This window comes from Chironomus tepperi, unplaced genomic scaffold (genome assembly GCF_022539635.2).
Source record: "Chironomus tepperi strain 1889 unplaced genomic scaffold, CSIRO-AGI_Ctep_v1 contig_85, whole genome shotgun sequence".
In the NCBI taxonomy this organism is placed as follows: Eukaryota; Metazoa; Arthropoda; class Insecta; order Diptera; family Chironomidae; genus Chironomus; species Chironomus tepperi.
In genome coordinates, this window is record NW_027226207.1 from 6784586 (window position 1) to 6801314 (window position 16729).

The 16729-nt window shown below is 30.9% G+C and overlaps 1 protein-coding gene across 1 annotated transcript; it reads left to right on the forward strand.

Annotated features, from left to right (window-relative positions):
* The first annotated feature begins 7019 nt into the window (after positions 1 to 7019).
* LOC139086524 (homeobox protein Hox-A5-like) lies at positions 7020 to 9227 on the forward strand. Its single transcript, XM_070634989.1, has 3 exons — positions 7020 to 7962; positions 8662 to 8818; positions 8914 to 9227. Exons 1-3 carry the CDS (start codon positions 7020 to 7022, stop codon positions 9152 to 9154), a joined length of 1341 nt encoding a protein of 446 aa, XP_070491090.1. The 3' UTR covers positions 9155 to 9227.
* The last annotated feature ends 7502 nt before the right edge of the window (positions 9228 to 16729 follow it).

Sequence of the window (16729 nt, forward strand, 5' to 3'; positions counted from 1 at the left end):
GAACAGCTCAAATAATTCAAGCATAATGCTCATTTTCAAATCAATCTCAATCGCAATAAACTCACCTTAACCTGCAATCGATATATGTCTATTTCCTCATACACAGCACTAATCTAAGTTCAGCCTATACTCATGCCTATAAGCTTACATTACCTTACATATTGCAATATTTCATTCAAAAAGCAAAAGCCTTAATGACGACTAATTACTTAGACAAAATGCATTAACAGAAACTTGTTAAATAATTGCAACTGTGATATAATCTTCCATCTTTTGTTGCGTAAAGTAATGTATATTAAATTAAATTTATAAATAAAAGCTTTTGCCTGCAGTAGCTAGCTACATGTGAGAGAGCATGAATGGGCTCATTACTTTTGCAAGACTTAACAGTTAGTGACTTGATGAGGATTTTTTTTTTTTTTGCTTTTTTGTCGTTTGGAAAGTCACTTCCGAATAGATTGTGTTGGATTTTGAATGATTTTATAATGTTTTTAAAATTTTGAAAATTTGTTTGAAATTTGAATTTCTTCAATTTGTTAAAATTTGAATGGACTCAAATTTGAATGAATTGAAATGTGTTCAAATTCAATTCGAATTTTGTTCAAATTTAATTTAATATTTCTCCAAATTTAATTTGAAGTTTGTTTATATTTAATTTGAAAACAAATGTAAATTTGTAATTTAAATTAAATTTGTAAAAAGAAATTTAATTTAAATTTTGAACATTCATAAAAAATGAAAATTTAAGAAATTGATGAAATTTAAAAAGTTTATTTAAATTTACAAAAATTATTAAATAATTTGTTGTTAATAATAAATTTTAAAAAACTAACTGAAATTCAAAAAGTTTATTTTTTAAAAATTCTTAAAATTTTAAATTATTAAATTTTAAATTAAACAAATTTAAATATTATTCCTTAAAAAAAGGTTAAAAAATTTTAAAAATTCACAATATTTCCAGTTGTAAAGTTCAAAACCTTTTTTTTTAAAACTATAAAAACTCATCCTCAACTCTATTAAATCATAAATGACATTCATCAGACCCTCTCAAATTATTCACATTCCATACAATTCTCTGAACAACTTGTGCCTTTATACAATCTCAGTTCAAAATTACCCCACATTGACAACATCTTTTTAATTCACAAGAATTCAGTCAATCGAAATAAAAAAATTTTTGGGAGTTGACAATTTTTGCAAAAATTTTGTTAAGAAATGCAAAAAAAAGAAAGGAAAGCAAGAAGAAATGTTTATGGAACATTCATAAATGTAGGAGGATATATTTTGCTACTATTATAAAAATATTTTATTGTTTTATACTCAAAATAGCTGCTTCTTCTCCTAAATGTAAGCCTAGCTAAATATATTTTTATGATATAATTGAATGCCATAAAATATTATTGTTAAAATTGTAAACATGATAAATATTTTGAGAAAAAAAATAAAATAAGTAAAGAGAAAGGTGAGGCAGTTATAGCTATAAAAATCGGGACTTTCTTGTGCCTTTCCTTCATGTCTTGTCGTGTTCAGTTTTGCAATCATAAAAAAACGGCAAACATGCTTCCTTAAAATTCACTTCCATCCAGCAATTCCATCCAGCATGTCTACATGCACATTCATTTCATGTCATATGCCACTTACTCCTCAACAATTCGCATGTATCATCAACAAATATTCCTTTAAACATCCAACAAAACAGTCAACCTTAAAATACATCCAGTAAGAATATGTAAAAGTCTTAACCTTCACGCTTCATCTGACTAAAAGAGAGTAATCATCAAATTACTAAATATAAAATAATTAAAGTGCACAACATGCAAGCACCTTTGAAGCTTCCACTGAGAAACTATATAAAAAAAAGGACAAAAATCGTTTATGCTTGACGGCATGAGACTAAAGAGAGAAATGAAATGAAAGAAGAAAGAGGAGAAGGTAAAGATGAAAAGTTGAGAAAGGCTGTTGTGATCTTGAGGGAGGGACTAAGGCGCATTTAGTGGAATTGAGAACTCACAGAGAGTTAGGAAGGCATTTATTTGATGATTCTATAATGAAATTTGTCCATATTGAGACTAGTGACTTTAGAGACGAATGATAGAGGTACTCAAAATATGTTGGGATTGGGAAGGTTCAAATCCCATTCTAAATTGTCTTAATAACTTCGAATTTATCCGAATTTGTCTAGCATATACCTGAATATCTCCTTTCTACTTGGATTTTAGAGCTATTATGGCTAATGATCGTAAATTAGAAGGATTACTACTCGATTGGGCAGGTTTTTGAGTTGGCAAGTAACATGCCCTAATAGGCAAAGATTCCTACTTTTAGGTACCAAAGGGCATTTTCTGTCTCATGAAAGCATGGTCTCTGTCTCTTAGTGGAATTTTTTGCTCTAATGATGACTTAAATCGTCTAAATGCGATCTAGTTCTTACGATCAGCCTTCATTTGATCAGTAGTCATTATTTGACATATATCTACCCAAATAAGAAGCCCTGTCCATCTGAGTTAATTTAAAAAAATCAAGGAAATGATACAAATTTTGTTTGAAAATGGACATTCGCATATAAACGAGCAGATATGGACCTTAAGGTCTGAAAAGCTAATTTTTATTTTTTTAATGGACATTCCTGGAATATGGTGACTGGTTTGGTTCTTGACTATATTTCAGTTATGTAAACATAAAGAAATGACATTGTAGATCCATATTAAGTATGTAAAATTCAGCAACATCCATCAAACTAGTCATCATCAACTCAAAATCGACAATCTGCCCCAAAAACATCAACTCCCCCTTAAAAATCCAGCTAAAACTAAGAAAACAAAGACGAATACATAGAGAGACTATAATAACTACAGCTAATGGTCTATTTGAAGGATTTAAAGTAAAGAGCAACTAACGCTTCATAAGCAAGCAAGCAAAAAAAAAAAGTGTGACCAATTTAAAAAGAAAAATATCGGTCAAAATATTTAAACAAAATTATGGTGTGTTAATCTGTAAATATGACCTTCAAATGCATAAACAGAAAAGTCTACGAAGGCATAAGAAATCATCAGAAGGAGCATAACAGAAGAAATAAAAATAAATAAATGTTTATGATGTCTATTTTTTTTTTATTGACGCATACACGAGAAGGATCCTATCCTGTATATCTGCATAGTAAAATGTCATAAAATATTATATTGCACTGCTTCAGTCAGTTCTTCATTTTTAATGCATGTCTCTTCGTAGAAGTTGAAAAGTGTGGCTTCGTGAGAAAGCTCAATACACGAAGATGTTTACGAACGCACGACTGACTGCATATATCTATAGTATAAATTATAAAGAAGCAAATATCTATTAAAGATCGCAAGAAATCCTTGAAATTAATGTCAAAGAAGTGTGGAAGTGACTCTTACTTCTACGTATTAATTGTCAATGACTTTGTATTATTCTAGTTCCATTATTCTTTTTTTAATGTTATAAAGACATAAATAAGAAGCAAATTATGCCTGCTAATTTACAGAAAATGATGTGAGCATATAGAGTCTGTAGATGGAAGGTCATTAATTAGATACAGTTGATTTGTTTCTCACTTATTTCGTTCTGCGAAGAATTAAGTCATTTTTTGTTAGTTTTTGTCCTTCAAATATTTGGGTGGTAATAGCTGCTTTAGTAGCACGTCCAGTAAAAGTTTGACCTTTCACGGGATGATGTACAGCAAAATTAATGGGCCCCATAGAAATTAAAATTTAATGAAATAATATTCAGTTATGCCTGTCTAAAGGCTGTAATGGCTGCTATGTATGTGAAAATTATAATTTACATATAAATTCCTCCCCTACCTCGACATGAACGGTAATGGGAGTGTTTGAATTTTAATAAATAATTATTAACATATTTTTGCTGTGGTCAAGTATGGATGAAACGTTTGGGTTGGAACTGCTCTCCTTAATAAACACTTCAGGAAGCTGCACAACTTTCATTATTATTGAAATTTAATTTAATAATATGAATGAATATATAAACAAGTTTTTTGATAATTTTTTGGTGTTGTTTAAATTGAGGTTGGGAAGTAATTTTTGGTGTGGAGAATTGAGAGTATATGTCCATGGGGTGGTCAGTGAATATCATTATAGGCTGTTTGGAATATTGATTGGAATTTTGTGAATTTTTTTTTAAAAATTGATTTTTGAGGTCTAAATTGATGTAAAGGCTTGTTTTGATTATTTTAAGGTGGAATTTAGGAATGTCAAGATTTTCTGGGGATAGTCAATGGAAGTTATGTCAGTATAAGAGTTGTGGAGAGGGTATGGGAGCTTCTGGGACCACGGTCGTGAGTGATTCACATGGAAAATGAGTAAATTGTTGTAGATTTAGTTGCAAAACATGTCTTGTATGTAACTGCATCGCTTCAGGCTTCTAATTATCATCTGCAACTCAAAAACTCGTAGTTAGTCCAATTAATCAATCTAAAATGCCCAGCATTAGAGCTTAAAGTGGCCCAAGATATTGTATTGAACAGTTGAGCTTAAGGTTTCGGTTTCGCTCATTTTTCGAGACTAAAACTGGAGCCGGGACAGAAACTGAGACTAAAAAGGAATTATTCGAAGTCTCAGCCTCAACAATCCTTAAAATTGACAAAATCTCACAAAAATTCGACTCAGCTCAAAACGAATCAAAACAATCCTCAAATCATCACATAACAAATCTCTTAATTCCCAAAATTGAATCCCCAGCAACAACTCAATAATAAAAGTCAGACACGGCTCATATAATCCAAACAATATCAATACACGCAAGTGCCTCCACCTGGAATTCTATTCTAAATTTTACTCGCTTTTTCCTCCTCTTTTATATCATTTTTACGTTACATTGTTGACTTCCACGTACAATCCATCCATTCGTCTCTCATTCGATCGCCATAAATTATTCAATTCAGACTCAAGCCGTGCTTCACACACAAAAAAAAGAGCAAAAAATAACTAAGTATTGAAAAAGATTCACAAAACACTGCTGGATTTGATATATTTGCACTGCTAGATACGTCAGCCTCATGATTGAATTGAAACTATTTGTTTAATCGACTCCATCCCCTTTTTTTTTGTTGCGCACTGATATCCTGCCCTCAACATTGTACAATCTCGCTGCTCATTTTTCTATTCAGGAAAGGAATTACATTATCGATGTGAATAAAAGAGCAGCAGTGAGCCTATGGTGTATAGGAAATATTTATAAAAGAATTTCTTTCTGGTGCATGTGTCGAATGGCTGCGAAAAAGGAACAAGCCGTATTGATCATCATCATCTAATTTAGGGTGGGATTGGGAATGAAACATTGGAAATTATGGGTGCAAAAAATGTTAAAATTTTCAACTGTCATCTGTCGAGATTTTTTTGTGCCTTAAATTCGCGAAAAAATTTTGCATTTAAAATTATTTCCATCCATTTAATGCCATTTAAATATTTGCTATTAAAAAATTGTTGCATTTTCCAGTGATTTTTAAGGGTTGCATATGAATAAAATATTTTATTTTATTTTTTTTGGGTAATAAATTATTAACTTCAGGTTCGAACGGAAAGAGAGTGAGAGTCACTCTACCCTCTTATAACTATTTATTTAATTTTTGTCTCTTTTACCATGTGCCAAAAAATTTGAATTGCTAGATTGGTGAATTTACTACTGAAATTTATTGAATAATCTCTGATTCATCGTGCAACACATTGATGTGATTTTATTCATTTCTATTGTGTTAAGTTACTGCAGTTTTTTTTTTTTGGGTATATAACTTACTGTGTTGAGGTGGATTTATGGGAATTGATGGGATTTGGGGTATCACTTTGTCCTGGTAGTTAGCTTGTTAGGTAAGTGATTTATTTGAGTCAATATTCGCTATATTTCAGTGTATATAGTCGCTAGGACATCGTTATGTTGCTTAGGAGACGACAAGGTTCCATTTAGACAATTTTAAGACATCCTACTGCACCCCACCCTTGAACAAAAAACTTATTTACTATATTAAGGTTTGTAAATGAAATGAAACTAATCCAAGAGCAGGATGTCCTAGATTAGACTATAAATCGCCACCAAATCCACCAAGATTGCTGTTTTTGACTTTTTTTAAAGACTTACAAGTTAGTGTGTTGGTATATGCCACGATAACATCAAAATTCACAATTTAATGTCAATAAATGTCACTAAAGTTCCTTAAAATCAATTCATATAGACGCAAATATCAGGTTCAACATTAGGCAACACAAACTCTTGCTGTGACTTTTTTTAGAAAGCCTAAGGTCCGCAACGACCTCAAAAAATTGTTATTCAATTGTAGACAGTATATTTCTCAATATAGGAGTTTTTCAAGGTTTTTCCAATTTTTCAGTGGATTTTTGAATCAATTTTTTCAAAGAACTGTAACAAATTGAGGACATTTTGCAGTCAAATTATGTTTGACTCCAAAAACATTCCCTATCTACACTTCATACCCAACTCATTCTCACAATTCCATTCACTACCTCCTAATAACCATCAAAACTGCGTTCCTTACACCTCCCTCACTCTATCCTTTTCCAACTCCTTTTCGAGTCGTGTGCCTCATATTTACACATACACTCACTTACTTGCTTCTGCAAATAGATTCCTATTTTGTTGCAAATATGAACATAAATAACTTTATGACCTCCTTTATGTGTATTTGTTGCTTACGAAGGATAACAATAGATAGAGAGTCGATGACTTTTTTTTTCCAGGACCTTTTTTAGTTTCGTGTCAGATGAGTAGTTTAGTCATTCATTATCCGTTCGTTGTGAGGATCACATCATAGGAAAAATTATTCTAAAGTTTTAAAATTGCGAAAATTTTAAAGTGTAAAAAAAAAGTGAAAGAACATTAAAAAAAGTGGAAATAATTCATCAAAAAGTAATCACACGAGTATGTATCTAGTTGACTGCTAAGTGGTGATTCACATACAGAGTATAATTTGTTGAATGATAAATTTAGTGCTAGTTAAAGACATATAGATACAAAAAAAAACGGTAGAAATAATGGCAGCAACACAATATTCAGACTATTATTATAATAATACCAACATCAACAATGGCAATAGCCACATTACAACATATCACCATTACCATCATCATCAAGCTCACAGCCAACAGCAAAATATTTATACATATCCAACCGGACAGTATCTAAATAACACAAATGATACATACAATAATTATAATTATAATTTACCACCAAATAATTATAATGATCAATGGAATTCATATTATAATCAAATTCAGCAACAGCATCAACAACAAGAACAATCACAATTGCATTATAATCATCAACTAAACATGTTAAATAATTATTCTCATAATAATAGTGGTAGTTTAGTTAAATCAACCCATCCAGACACATCACGTACAATGGCAAATGAAAATCAGCCAAATTTAAATTGTAATCAATATGTGAATGGTAAAAATGATTTATATTATGGTCATCATGCGCATCAGCAACAGCAACAATATCAACAGACTGAAAAACAAAAACTTAATAATAATGAAACAACAAATGAAAATTATGCAGCAAGTAGTGAGACGCGTAAAAGGAAAATAATCGATAATTCAACGACAGCTGAGGATTCGCCAGCATTACGAGCCTTATTATCAAGACCAGCAAAACGTGCAAAATATGTTAAATCGCCATATTTTTATCATCAAAATCATCATGGTGCTGGCAGTATTTCACCAGCAAGTTCAACATCAGAAAATTATCAATTACCATCCGTTTCGACAGTCACTGATGAACAATCAATTAATTTATGTAATTATAATAAGGAAGGATATGAATTGTCCATTCATGATGATGTTAAAGTAAATAGTCCAATGAATAATAGCTTCATGACAACACCGCCATCATCTCCAAAGGATCATCACAATAAGAGTAATAATCATGATGACACATCAAATTCAAGTGGGATTTGGAATGATCAAAATGAAGGTAAGGATGAGAATTATGAGTTTTAGGGGTGGGAATTGGATTTTTGGTGAGGATTTGAATGGTTTTTTGGACATTTTGTCGACTTTTGGTTAAATTTTTGGCTCACTTTAGTATGAAAATTGGTTAGATCAGCGCATAATTTGCTAAATTTTATCAAAATTTACTCGATTTTGATGAGTTTTAATCAAATTTAGTTAACATTGCCTAAGAATTGTTCAATTAAGGTCAATGTTGCTCAATTTTACTCAGTTTTTGGCTAAATTTGCTTAAATTTGCTCATTTCTTGCTAAAATTTGCTCAATTTTGGCTTATCTTTGCTCAATTTTAGCTTAAATTTGCTCAGTTTTTGCTGAACTTAGCTCAGTTTTTGCTCAAATTTGCTGACTTTTTGCTAACTTTGCTAAGTTTTTGCTTAACTTTTCTCAGCTTTCGCTTCAATTTTCTCAGTTTTTTGCTCAATTTTGTTAATTTTTGCTGAATTTTGTTCAATTTTGCTTGATAAATTGTTCATTTTAGCTCAAAAAACGCTTAATTAAGCCTCAATTTCACGATTTCTCCTCAAAATTCCCCAAACATACCGTGAAAAAAGTCGTGCATCCCTTTCCAAACTCGCCAAAAAATATCCAACCATTAAATCCTTCCGTCAATTACACATTAAAAATCGAAAATAACCCAAAATCTTCCATTTTTTTTCCACAGAAAATCTCAAGGGCTCGAAGCGAACACGCCAAACATACACAAGATATCAAACACTTGAATTAGAGAAGGAATTCAATCTCAATAAATATTTGACTCGCAGGAAGCGAATTGAAATTTCACACACACTACAATTAAGTGAACGGCAAATAAAAATTTGGTAAGTAATTGCATGCAACAAACCGAATTTTCGATAGTAATTTGTACTCACGATCTACTTCTTTCTTTTTGTGTTTCTTCAATTTTTCATTATAGGTTCCAAAATCGCCGAATGAAATTTAAAAAAGATAGCTCGCTTACAACAGTCGATTTATTGTACACGGACGAGCAACAAATCACTCAAAATTATCCAACTTATCAGCAGTCAAATATGCCTCCACATCACGATTATAATAATGGAATGATGGTAGCGAATAGCAATAATACGTTAAATGACTTGATGAATATCAATCATGAGCAGCAGCAAACGCATTTTGAATTATCGTCGTTTGTATGATAATTTTACATTACTATTAGAAGACGACATGAAGACATGGAAGGAAGAAGTTCTTCGTTCCATTTGAATTAGTGGGCTTGATGTACAATAAGATAGGTAATAACTTGATAGACAATAATGGGGAATTGAGTAACGCATTTTAATGGGAAGGAGTCGAAAAAAAAATATATATTTTCTAGGTTTATAAGACATAGTCAATCAAATGTGACAGAAAAATGAGTTTATTTAAATAAGTGCGGGGGTGTTTCCGAGTAGAAATTGGGTTAATCCGTTGTGTAGATGTAGTATTGGTTTGGGAATGAGATGAATGAGGTTGATTGAATTTTTAGAGAATTTAGTGATGAGATTTGGGGGGTTATGGGTAGGATGGTGAGTAATATTCCCCAATATCGCTAGAATTTGAATTTTAAGTCAATTTTTAGCGAGTTTTGAAATTAAAAATCAATTTACAAACTGAAAAATGCTTAAAAATCTCAAAAATCAATCCCAACCCATCTCAGCACACCCATCGAACCGGACAAACTCAATTTTCCCCCTTAATCACCTCCCATCTACCTATGAGACAAGACAAAACAAAAAAAATACACATTTAATATTAAAACAAAGGAAAAAAATTAAACCAGCTATATAATTTACTATTTGCTACTGCCTTTAATGTGAATAATTTAACGAATTATAAGAGAGTCTGAATAATTTTTTTATATTTTTGTGTATAAAACCGAGAAGACTGTATATATTAGCATAAAAAAGAATAATGATATTATAAAGTAATTTGTGGATCAAATGATGTAAATAGCTTTAATAGCTTCCTAATTTAGAAATGATAATTATGTGATCTAGCGGATGGATTTTGTCAGATTTTTTTGGAATTTAAATGGTGGAATGGACGGGGAATTAAGAACTGATGGGATTTTAATTGTAATTGAATTTGGAAACTATTTTTTGGTGATTTGGAAGATAATTTTGATTGGCGGACATTTGGATTTATCAAAAAATACAATAATTTAAATTTGTTGACTTTAAAGTTCAGTTTTGAATTTTAAAATTTGAAACGAATGTTTTCACATTTAAATAATAATTTTTTTTATTAATTTTGAAATCAAAATATTTTTTTTTGACTTTTAAAAGTTTAAATTGAATTTAATATTTTTAAAGTTTATTTTAAATCTGTTTAATTAAGATTCACAACAAATATTCATTTTTTAAAAAATTAAATGAATTTTAAAATTTTTCAACCTTATTAAATTTTTGAAATTTTAAAATTCTATCTAGAAATTTAAATTTTTCAAACTCTTTAAATCTTTCATAATTTCTTTAATTTTTTAGAATTCTTTAAAATTTATTTTAATTTTTAAAGTTTTAAATTTCATTTAAATTTTTCAAATTTTAAATCCTTTTAAATTTTAAAATTCTTTTAAATTTTTCAAACTTTGAAATCCATTTAAATTTTTCATATTTTTAAATTCATTGAAATTTTTCAAATTTAAAAATTCATTTCAATTATTCAATTTATAAAATTCATTTAAATCTTTTAACTATTGAAATTCATTCAAATTTTTCAATTCTTAAAATTATTTCAAACTTTTAAAATTTCAAAATTATTTTAAATTTCAATATTCATTTAATTTTTTTTAAATCTTTTAAATTTGATTAATTTTTCAAATTTTAAAATTCAAATCAACTTTCAAAATTCTAAATTCAATTTCAATTTCAATTCAATTCAAACTCTCAATTCTTTAAACAATTATTTCAAATTAACCAAATCAAATCTGACAATCCTCCAAAACCTCTAGAATTTCCTTTTTCTACCTGTGCATAACTATAACTGTAAATATAGCTATAAGTAAAACATTTGTACTAAATCAAAATATTTTGTAAGTCAAAAACTCAATTTTCAATGAAAAAAAAATCAAAAGAATAAAAGATAAAAGAAATTAAAGCTTAAAACCAAAGGATCAAACCTTCAATCATCGACACATCATGCAAATTCGCTACAAGCAGTTGGATACTTAACAAAAAAAAAAAAAAAATAGACACACAAAAAAATGCAACCTACGAAGCTCATCATTTCCTCACACAGAAATTTCTTTTCATTTTTTTACCTCAAAAATAAGAAGTGCTCAGTCATGCACATGGAGTATTTAAAAAAAACCATGAATAAGCAAATAGGCAAACAGCGAGGAGGAAGAAGAAGAAGACGAAAGAGGAACAGAACTAAAAATATGACAAAATGGTTGGAATGATTGACAGATTTCTATCATAATTTCTATGATGGAAACCATTACAGTTAATACCAGAGGTCAATACGTTCTCGATGGATTAAATGTTAAATCCCAGTATATTTGTGTGACATGAGCAAATAATCCACACATACAGGCACACAGTCAATTCCCTTTTATTTGCTCTTTTGTGTATTATGTTCGCATGTGTACGTCTGCATACTTTTTTTTGGGTCGATTGATTTCCTTTTAAAATTTATAACCCTCGATAGAGATTAACAGCTGCATTGCATGATTGTGAATCTCGACGTTTTTGTGCCTCAAAAAAAAGTCGTCATCAATTTTTCTCTCTCTTTGACTTCCTTCTAATGCTGTCGTCTATTGTTTATTTTTCAGTTGCACAATCGCCAGGAAAATATTTATTCGCATTTTTAAATGTTTGATTTATTTTTGAGGGGTCGATTGGAAGTTACGTCATGATTTAGGGGTGTAGTTAGTGTCATCCTAATTATGCCATACAATATATCAAGCATTTCCATGCATTTCCCCCCTTATTACCCTCTAAACCCCTCCAACCCCCACCCAACCCTCACCTAACCCCTGCACACCCCCAACACCATCCACTTGGTTCCCTCTCATTCCTTACTATGTCTCTGATTCTCGGGGTTTTCTCTCATACGGATGATCATTAATCAATAGTCATCTGTTGGACTGCATGCATGCACATACGATTTATATATGTACACATGCATGCGTCTCTGTCTGTAAAATGGAAATTCTTTTCAGTTTTACCACTAAATTGTTTACTTAATTCTGTTAGATTTTTTTTGGGAAGCTGATTTAGAAATTAATAATCAATAATCTACTTATTTTTTTGGGTATTGGACAAATAGAAAGATGAAGGAGAATTGAATGGAAGATGCTGGTAGAGATTATGGTGGGATGGGATGAATTGTTGGTGGTTTGTGATGTGGATGAGGTGAATGTTGGAGGATTTGAGGTATAGATTGTTTTTTAGTTGAGTATGATCGGTATGCAGCATTTGATGCTTCTTAAGAGCTTTACTTACTTAGTTCGCTGATCGTACAGATCAATTATGATCCAAGACTTACCTTAGATGTAACCTAAAGCTAGTTCTATCGCTGACTTTATCGCTGGCTTTTGTTTGCCAATTACGGATACCAAATGCCATGCTTTATCATTTCTATTTATGTACAGCTTCTCTCCATGAGCTCTAAGCCCATTCTCGCGTTCTGTCTCGCGTTAGTTGCATAAACAAAAGCCTTAATCGCAGTAAATTAAGAACTAAGTGCCAATTGATAGACAATGTTTAATCTCTTATTTGCCACTATAAGGCCTTGAGATGAGGTGTCTCGGAACTGTCTCAACCTTGAGACATCTGGAAGACATACTAGACATATCTAGTTTCCATTTGATTGTAGTTGAATGCAGCTGTAACAGACTATCATGTCAACATTCGAATATGTGTCAATCGGTCTAGCTCAATTCAATATTATTGACATTTTTACAGTCGCTTTGATAGTCAGCACCCCCTAATAGTCCAAATACTACCACAATTTCCAAGCATAACTGAAATTTATAAATAATGATCGAAAAAATTCAAAAAAAAAAAAATAATTAATTCACTTTTCTGCAAACTTTATTTTCAACCCAAAAAAAATACAGAAAATTTTCGTACCTCCTCACCAGTGGATTACAACTGTCATACCCTCACTTTTACAAAACGGTAAAAACTCTCATGACCATTTCACACATATCAATTTTTTGGGTATTGTCGATCATTTAAAAGAAACTTCATTAATCACAAAAATTCATTAATCACTAAACTGAACAGTATCGATGCTCACATTATTTATTAGAGAATTTCTTGAATTATTGATTGCAATCTCCTGTATTATTTCCCTAATTCCTCTTTTCAATTCTCTTTTTTTTATTATTTTTTTTATTCAATCATTAAAGGCATACGTCTGCGATGTCTGTGATGTTTATGTGGTATTTAAAAAACTATTATTGTCACTGAATAATGAAAATTGAATGGAATGAGCTGAAAATGTTTTTAAAAGCTTTGCTTTATTAATTACTTAATATCCATGAAAAATTCTTTTCTTTACTTAATTATTTATTTATGAGAATTGAATTCTTCTTGGCTTTAAGTCTGGCTTTGTTTGTGAAATGCTTTGGTGGAATGAATTGGAATTGTGATCAGGTCTAATTGGTTTATGTTGTGGAATTGGAATTTTAAGTGAAATTCTAAAAGAATGAGGTTCAAATCTCACTATAGAAGACTATTTAATCAGTTTTAACTCAAGTTGTGGAGCTACATATAGCAATTTTTAAAAATTCTTAATTTTGTCTTTGTATGTAATAAAGTATTTTAAGTACGTCTGGATGAATTGGAACTCCTAAAACTGGCAATGACGCCATCTCTATAGCGCGAAATATTAAAGTATGACCATGTGTCGTTTTTAGACCTAGCTAAAGGCATTTAGCAACCAAAAGGCCATGCATGTTGCGAGTGGACAGTGTGATGCCGACTCTTGATGGCAATTCTTACCTATTCATCTCTTAGTCAAGCTATTCAAGCACAATCCGGTTTTATCAAGACTTGACTTTGAATTTTGCGACTCTTATAGTGGCAATTCTTGTCTATTAATCTTTTAACTAAGCCAAACCATCCAAGCATAATCGGGTTTGATGATGACTTGGTACTGAATTTTGTGACCACAGTGAATCTTACGGTCAAGACTCTGCTCTATTACTCACATATTTACTTACTTCACTGTCCATACAGATCAATTGTGATCCATGACCTCCCATAGATGTCACCTGAAGCTGCCTCTATCGCTGGTCACCTGCACCATTACATCTGCTTAGCATCTGCTTAATTTTAAATGGACGGTTCTTAAATAGACAGTTTCAACTCTTAATCTTCAAATTGTTTCTCAAGCTCATCTAATTTCCAACATTCTGACCCATATTCCATCCCGATCTTATCTAACATCCACAGACATCATCATTCTCAATAACCCGAATAATCAACAACTGAATAGTAAATCCATCCAACATCTGATATCAACATCATCCAATGATTACGATGATATGTGAGTCAAGCAGATTCAGACTCATTGAATGATAACAATCATAAGATAAAGGAAAATAAGAAGCACAAAACATACTTATTTGTGGATGAGAATATAAGGCAACTCTTTCATCACTATTTCATCTATCTTGTTCAAGCAGCAGACTTGAAATACAACAAAAATAAAAGAATCAACTAACTTGCTTTTGTTGGAACTGCTCATAAATTATCAAATTATAATTTTCTGAAATTCATTATATATTCAATGAAGAAGCTTAGACTCTAGTGCGATTATTATGAAGAGGAAAAGAAAAGTTGTTGATTATTTAGGTTTAGATAAGAGACTGTGTATGGAGAGTTGTTGATATTTTGTAGCTTAGAATCGGCAAGTTTGGTGCATTTTCTGAGAAGTTGTTTTGCATAGTTAATGATGAAATTAATTAAATTGACACTATGGTCTTTAAATGTGTACCGGGAAGGACAATAGAATTGAGTAGTCGTCATCATGACGCTGTGTTGACTGCAAAACGAGAGAGTCACCTGACGACTACGTGACGGCTGGTATAGGTTCATTTATATAGCAAAGCATCAAATTAGCCGCATTGAATTGTTAAATATGATTCCAAGTTTTTTATATGAATTTATTAATAGAAGAGATGCAACTAAGGTACAGATACAAAGGTTGTAGCAAGTCATATTTGAGGGTGTCAGAATTCAGATAGAATTCTAAATAATTCTGGTTTAAAATTCTGAAAAATAACTGATCAGAATTTTTTATCAGAATTCTCCAGAATTAATGGTCTGGCCTGTGCAACACAATCATTTTTGGGGGGTATAGGGATTACCGAAGTCTTGGTTTCGAAGAATTTAGGTGCCTAATACCGAGACCAGGATCAATACCGAGGTAGAAACCGTTTCTGAGACGGAAGTCGTTGGCAAATCCGAGACTGCAAGAGAATTCTTCAAAAGGGAATTGATCTCGGTTTTGAGAACCCTTAAAAGGACGAGAAGTAGAAGGACTTCGAGTTTTTTCAGTATGAAACGCAGTATGAGAGTTCTTTTGGATTTTGGTCTCGAAAAACCCAAGCAAATTGAAGAACTTTTCAAAAAAAGAGTGAAAAAATTGACAACCTATCTCCCCACCTCGAGTAGGTCCCCTATAATGTCTTACCCATTTCGAGTATTTAAAAATATATCCATAAGCATAGTAATGACTTAAAATGATCAAATTGTGACTAAATTGACTAAATTGTGAATGATCAGTTCAATATTCTTAAAATAAAATGTAAAATTCCCTAAAATCCTAAAATGCATCCAATGCAGCCCATCAAAAGTGATAAATTCTACATTCTAACTTTAAACCCTCCAGACAGACAATAACCAGCACCACCATCTTCAATCCCAATCAATAACATCACCGTCTTATTATTATCAATCAATTCAATAATCAATAAGAATTGAAAGGTGATTAAACTATTCCAAAATATCAATCCACACAGCAATATCTCTAAAGCATCGATACCAAATGTTCCTCAACCCTCACTAAATCAACCATTTCCTTCAATACTTTCAAACTTGTTTCACATATAAATTATCATTTCTTCAGTTTCTTCTCTTTTTGTTGCCCTCTTGTGGTTATGTATCTTTCTATTTCTTTTATATATATCATGTCTGTTTGTGTTATGATTTTTAATTTATAAGCAGCTAAAGGAATTCTTATTAAAGGTATAACGCTCTATAAATTTTAAAATGTTATCAAGTTATAAATTAGAAAAATTGACATAAATTAACAATTTAAAAATAAATTTATGAGTCAAATGAGAGTGACGCCAACAAATGGAACTGAAAAAAAAACTTATTTTTTTTTTCGGGCATTTCTGCCTCTGATGTTTGGTTCCTTTATGAATATTTTGCACTTTAAAATAAAGTTTTTTTATTTCGCTTTATTTTGTTATTGTTTATTGCAAAAAAAATAATAAAAAAAGTTTTCTCATCAAAAAAATAAGTTTCAGACTTCCCAAAAGTCGCGCTTATCAATGATCTGGATTTCTTTGGCAGAAATAAATTTTTTTATAAATGCCCGTAAATGGAATTATTATGAGACTAAGGAGGGAATTGTTTGGGTTATGGAGATGGATGGTAAGCACTTTTGTATATCCAGATGCTTCAATTTGTTCAATAAGGTTCTTTACAGTCAAAAAATTTAAATACTTTGAATCAGAGTTGGGTAACCTTTTATTTTTCGCGACACACCTT

Excerpts from the sequence above, each read along its gene's own strand:
- LOC139086524 (XM_070634989.1), top strand. The coding sequence starts at position 7,020 with ATGGCAGCAACACAATATTCAGACTATTATTATAATAATACCAACATC. Across the intron at positions 7,963-8,661 it reads TTGGAATGATCAAAATGAAG|AAAATCTCAAGGGCTCGAAG; the intron begins GTAAGGATGAGA and ends TTTTTTCCACAG. Across the intron at positions 8,819-8,913 it reads GAACGGCAAATAAAAATTTG|GTTCCAAAATCGCCGAATGA; the intron begins GTAAGTAATTGC and ends TTTTCATTATAG.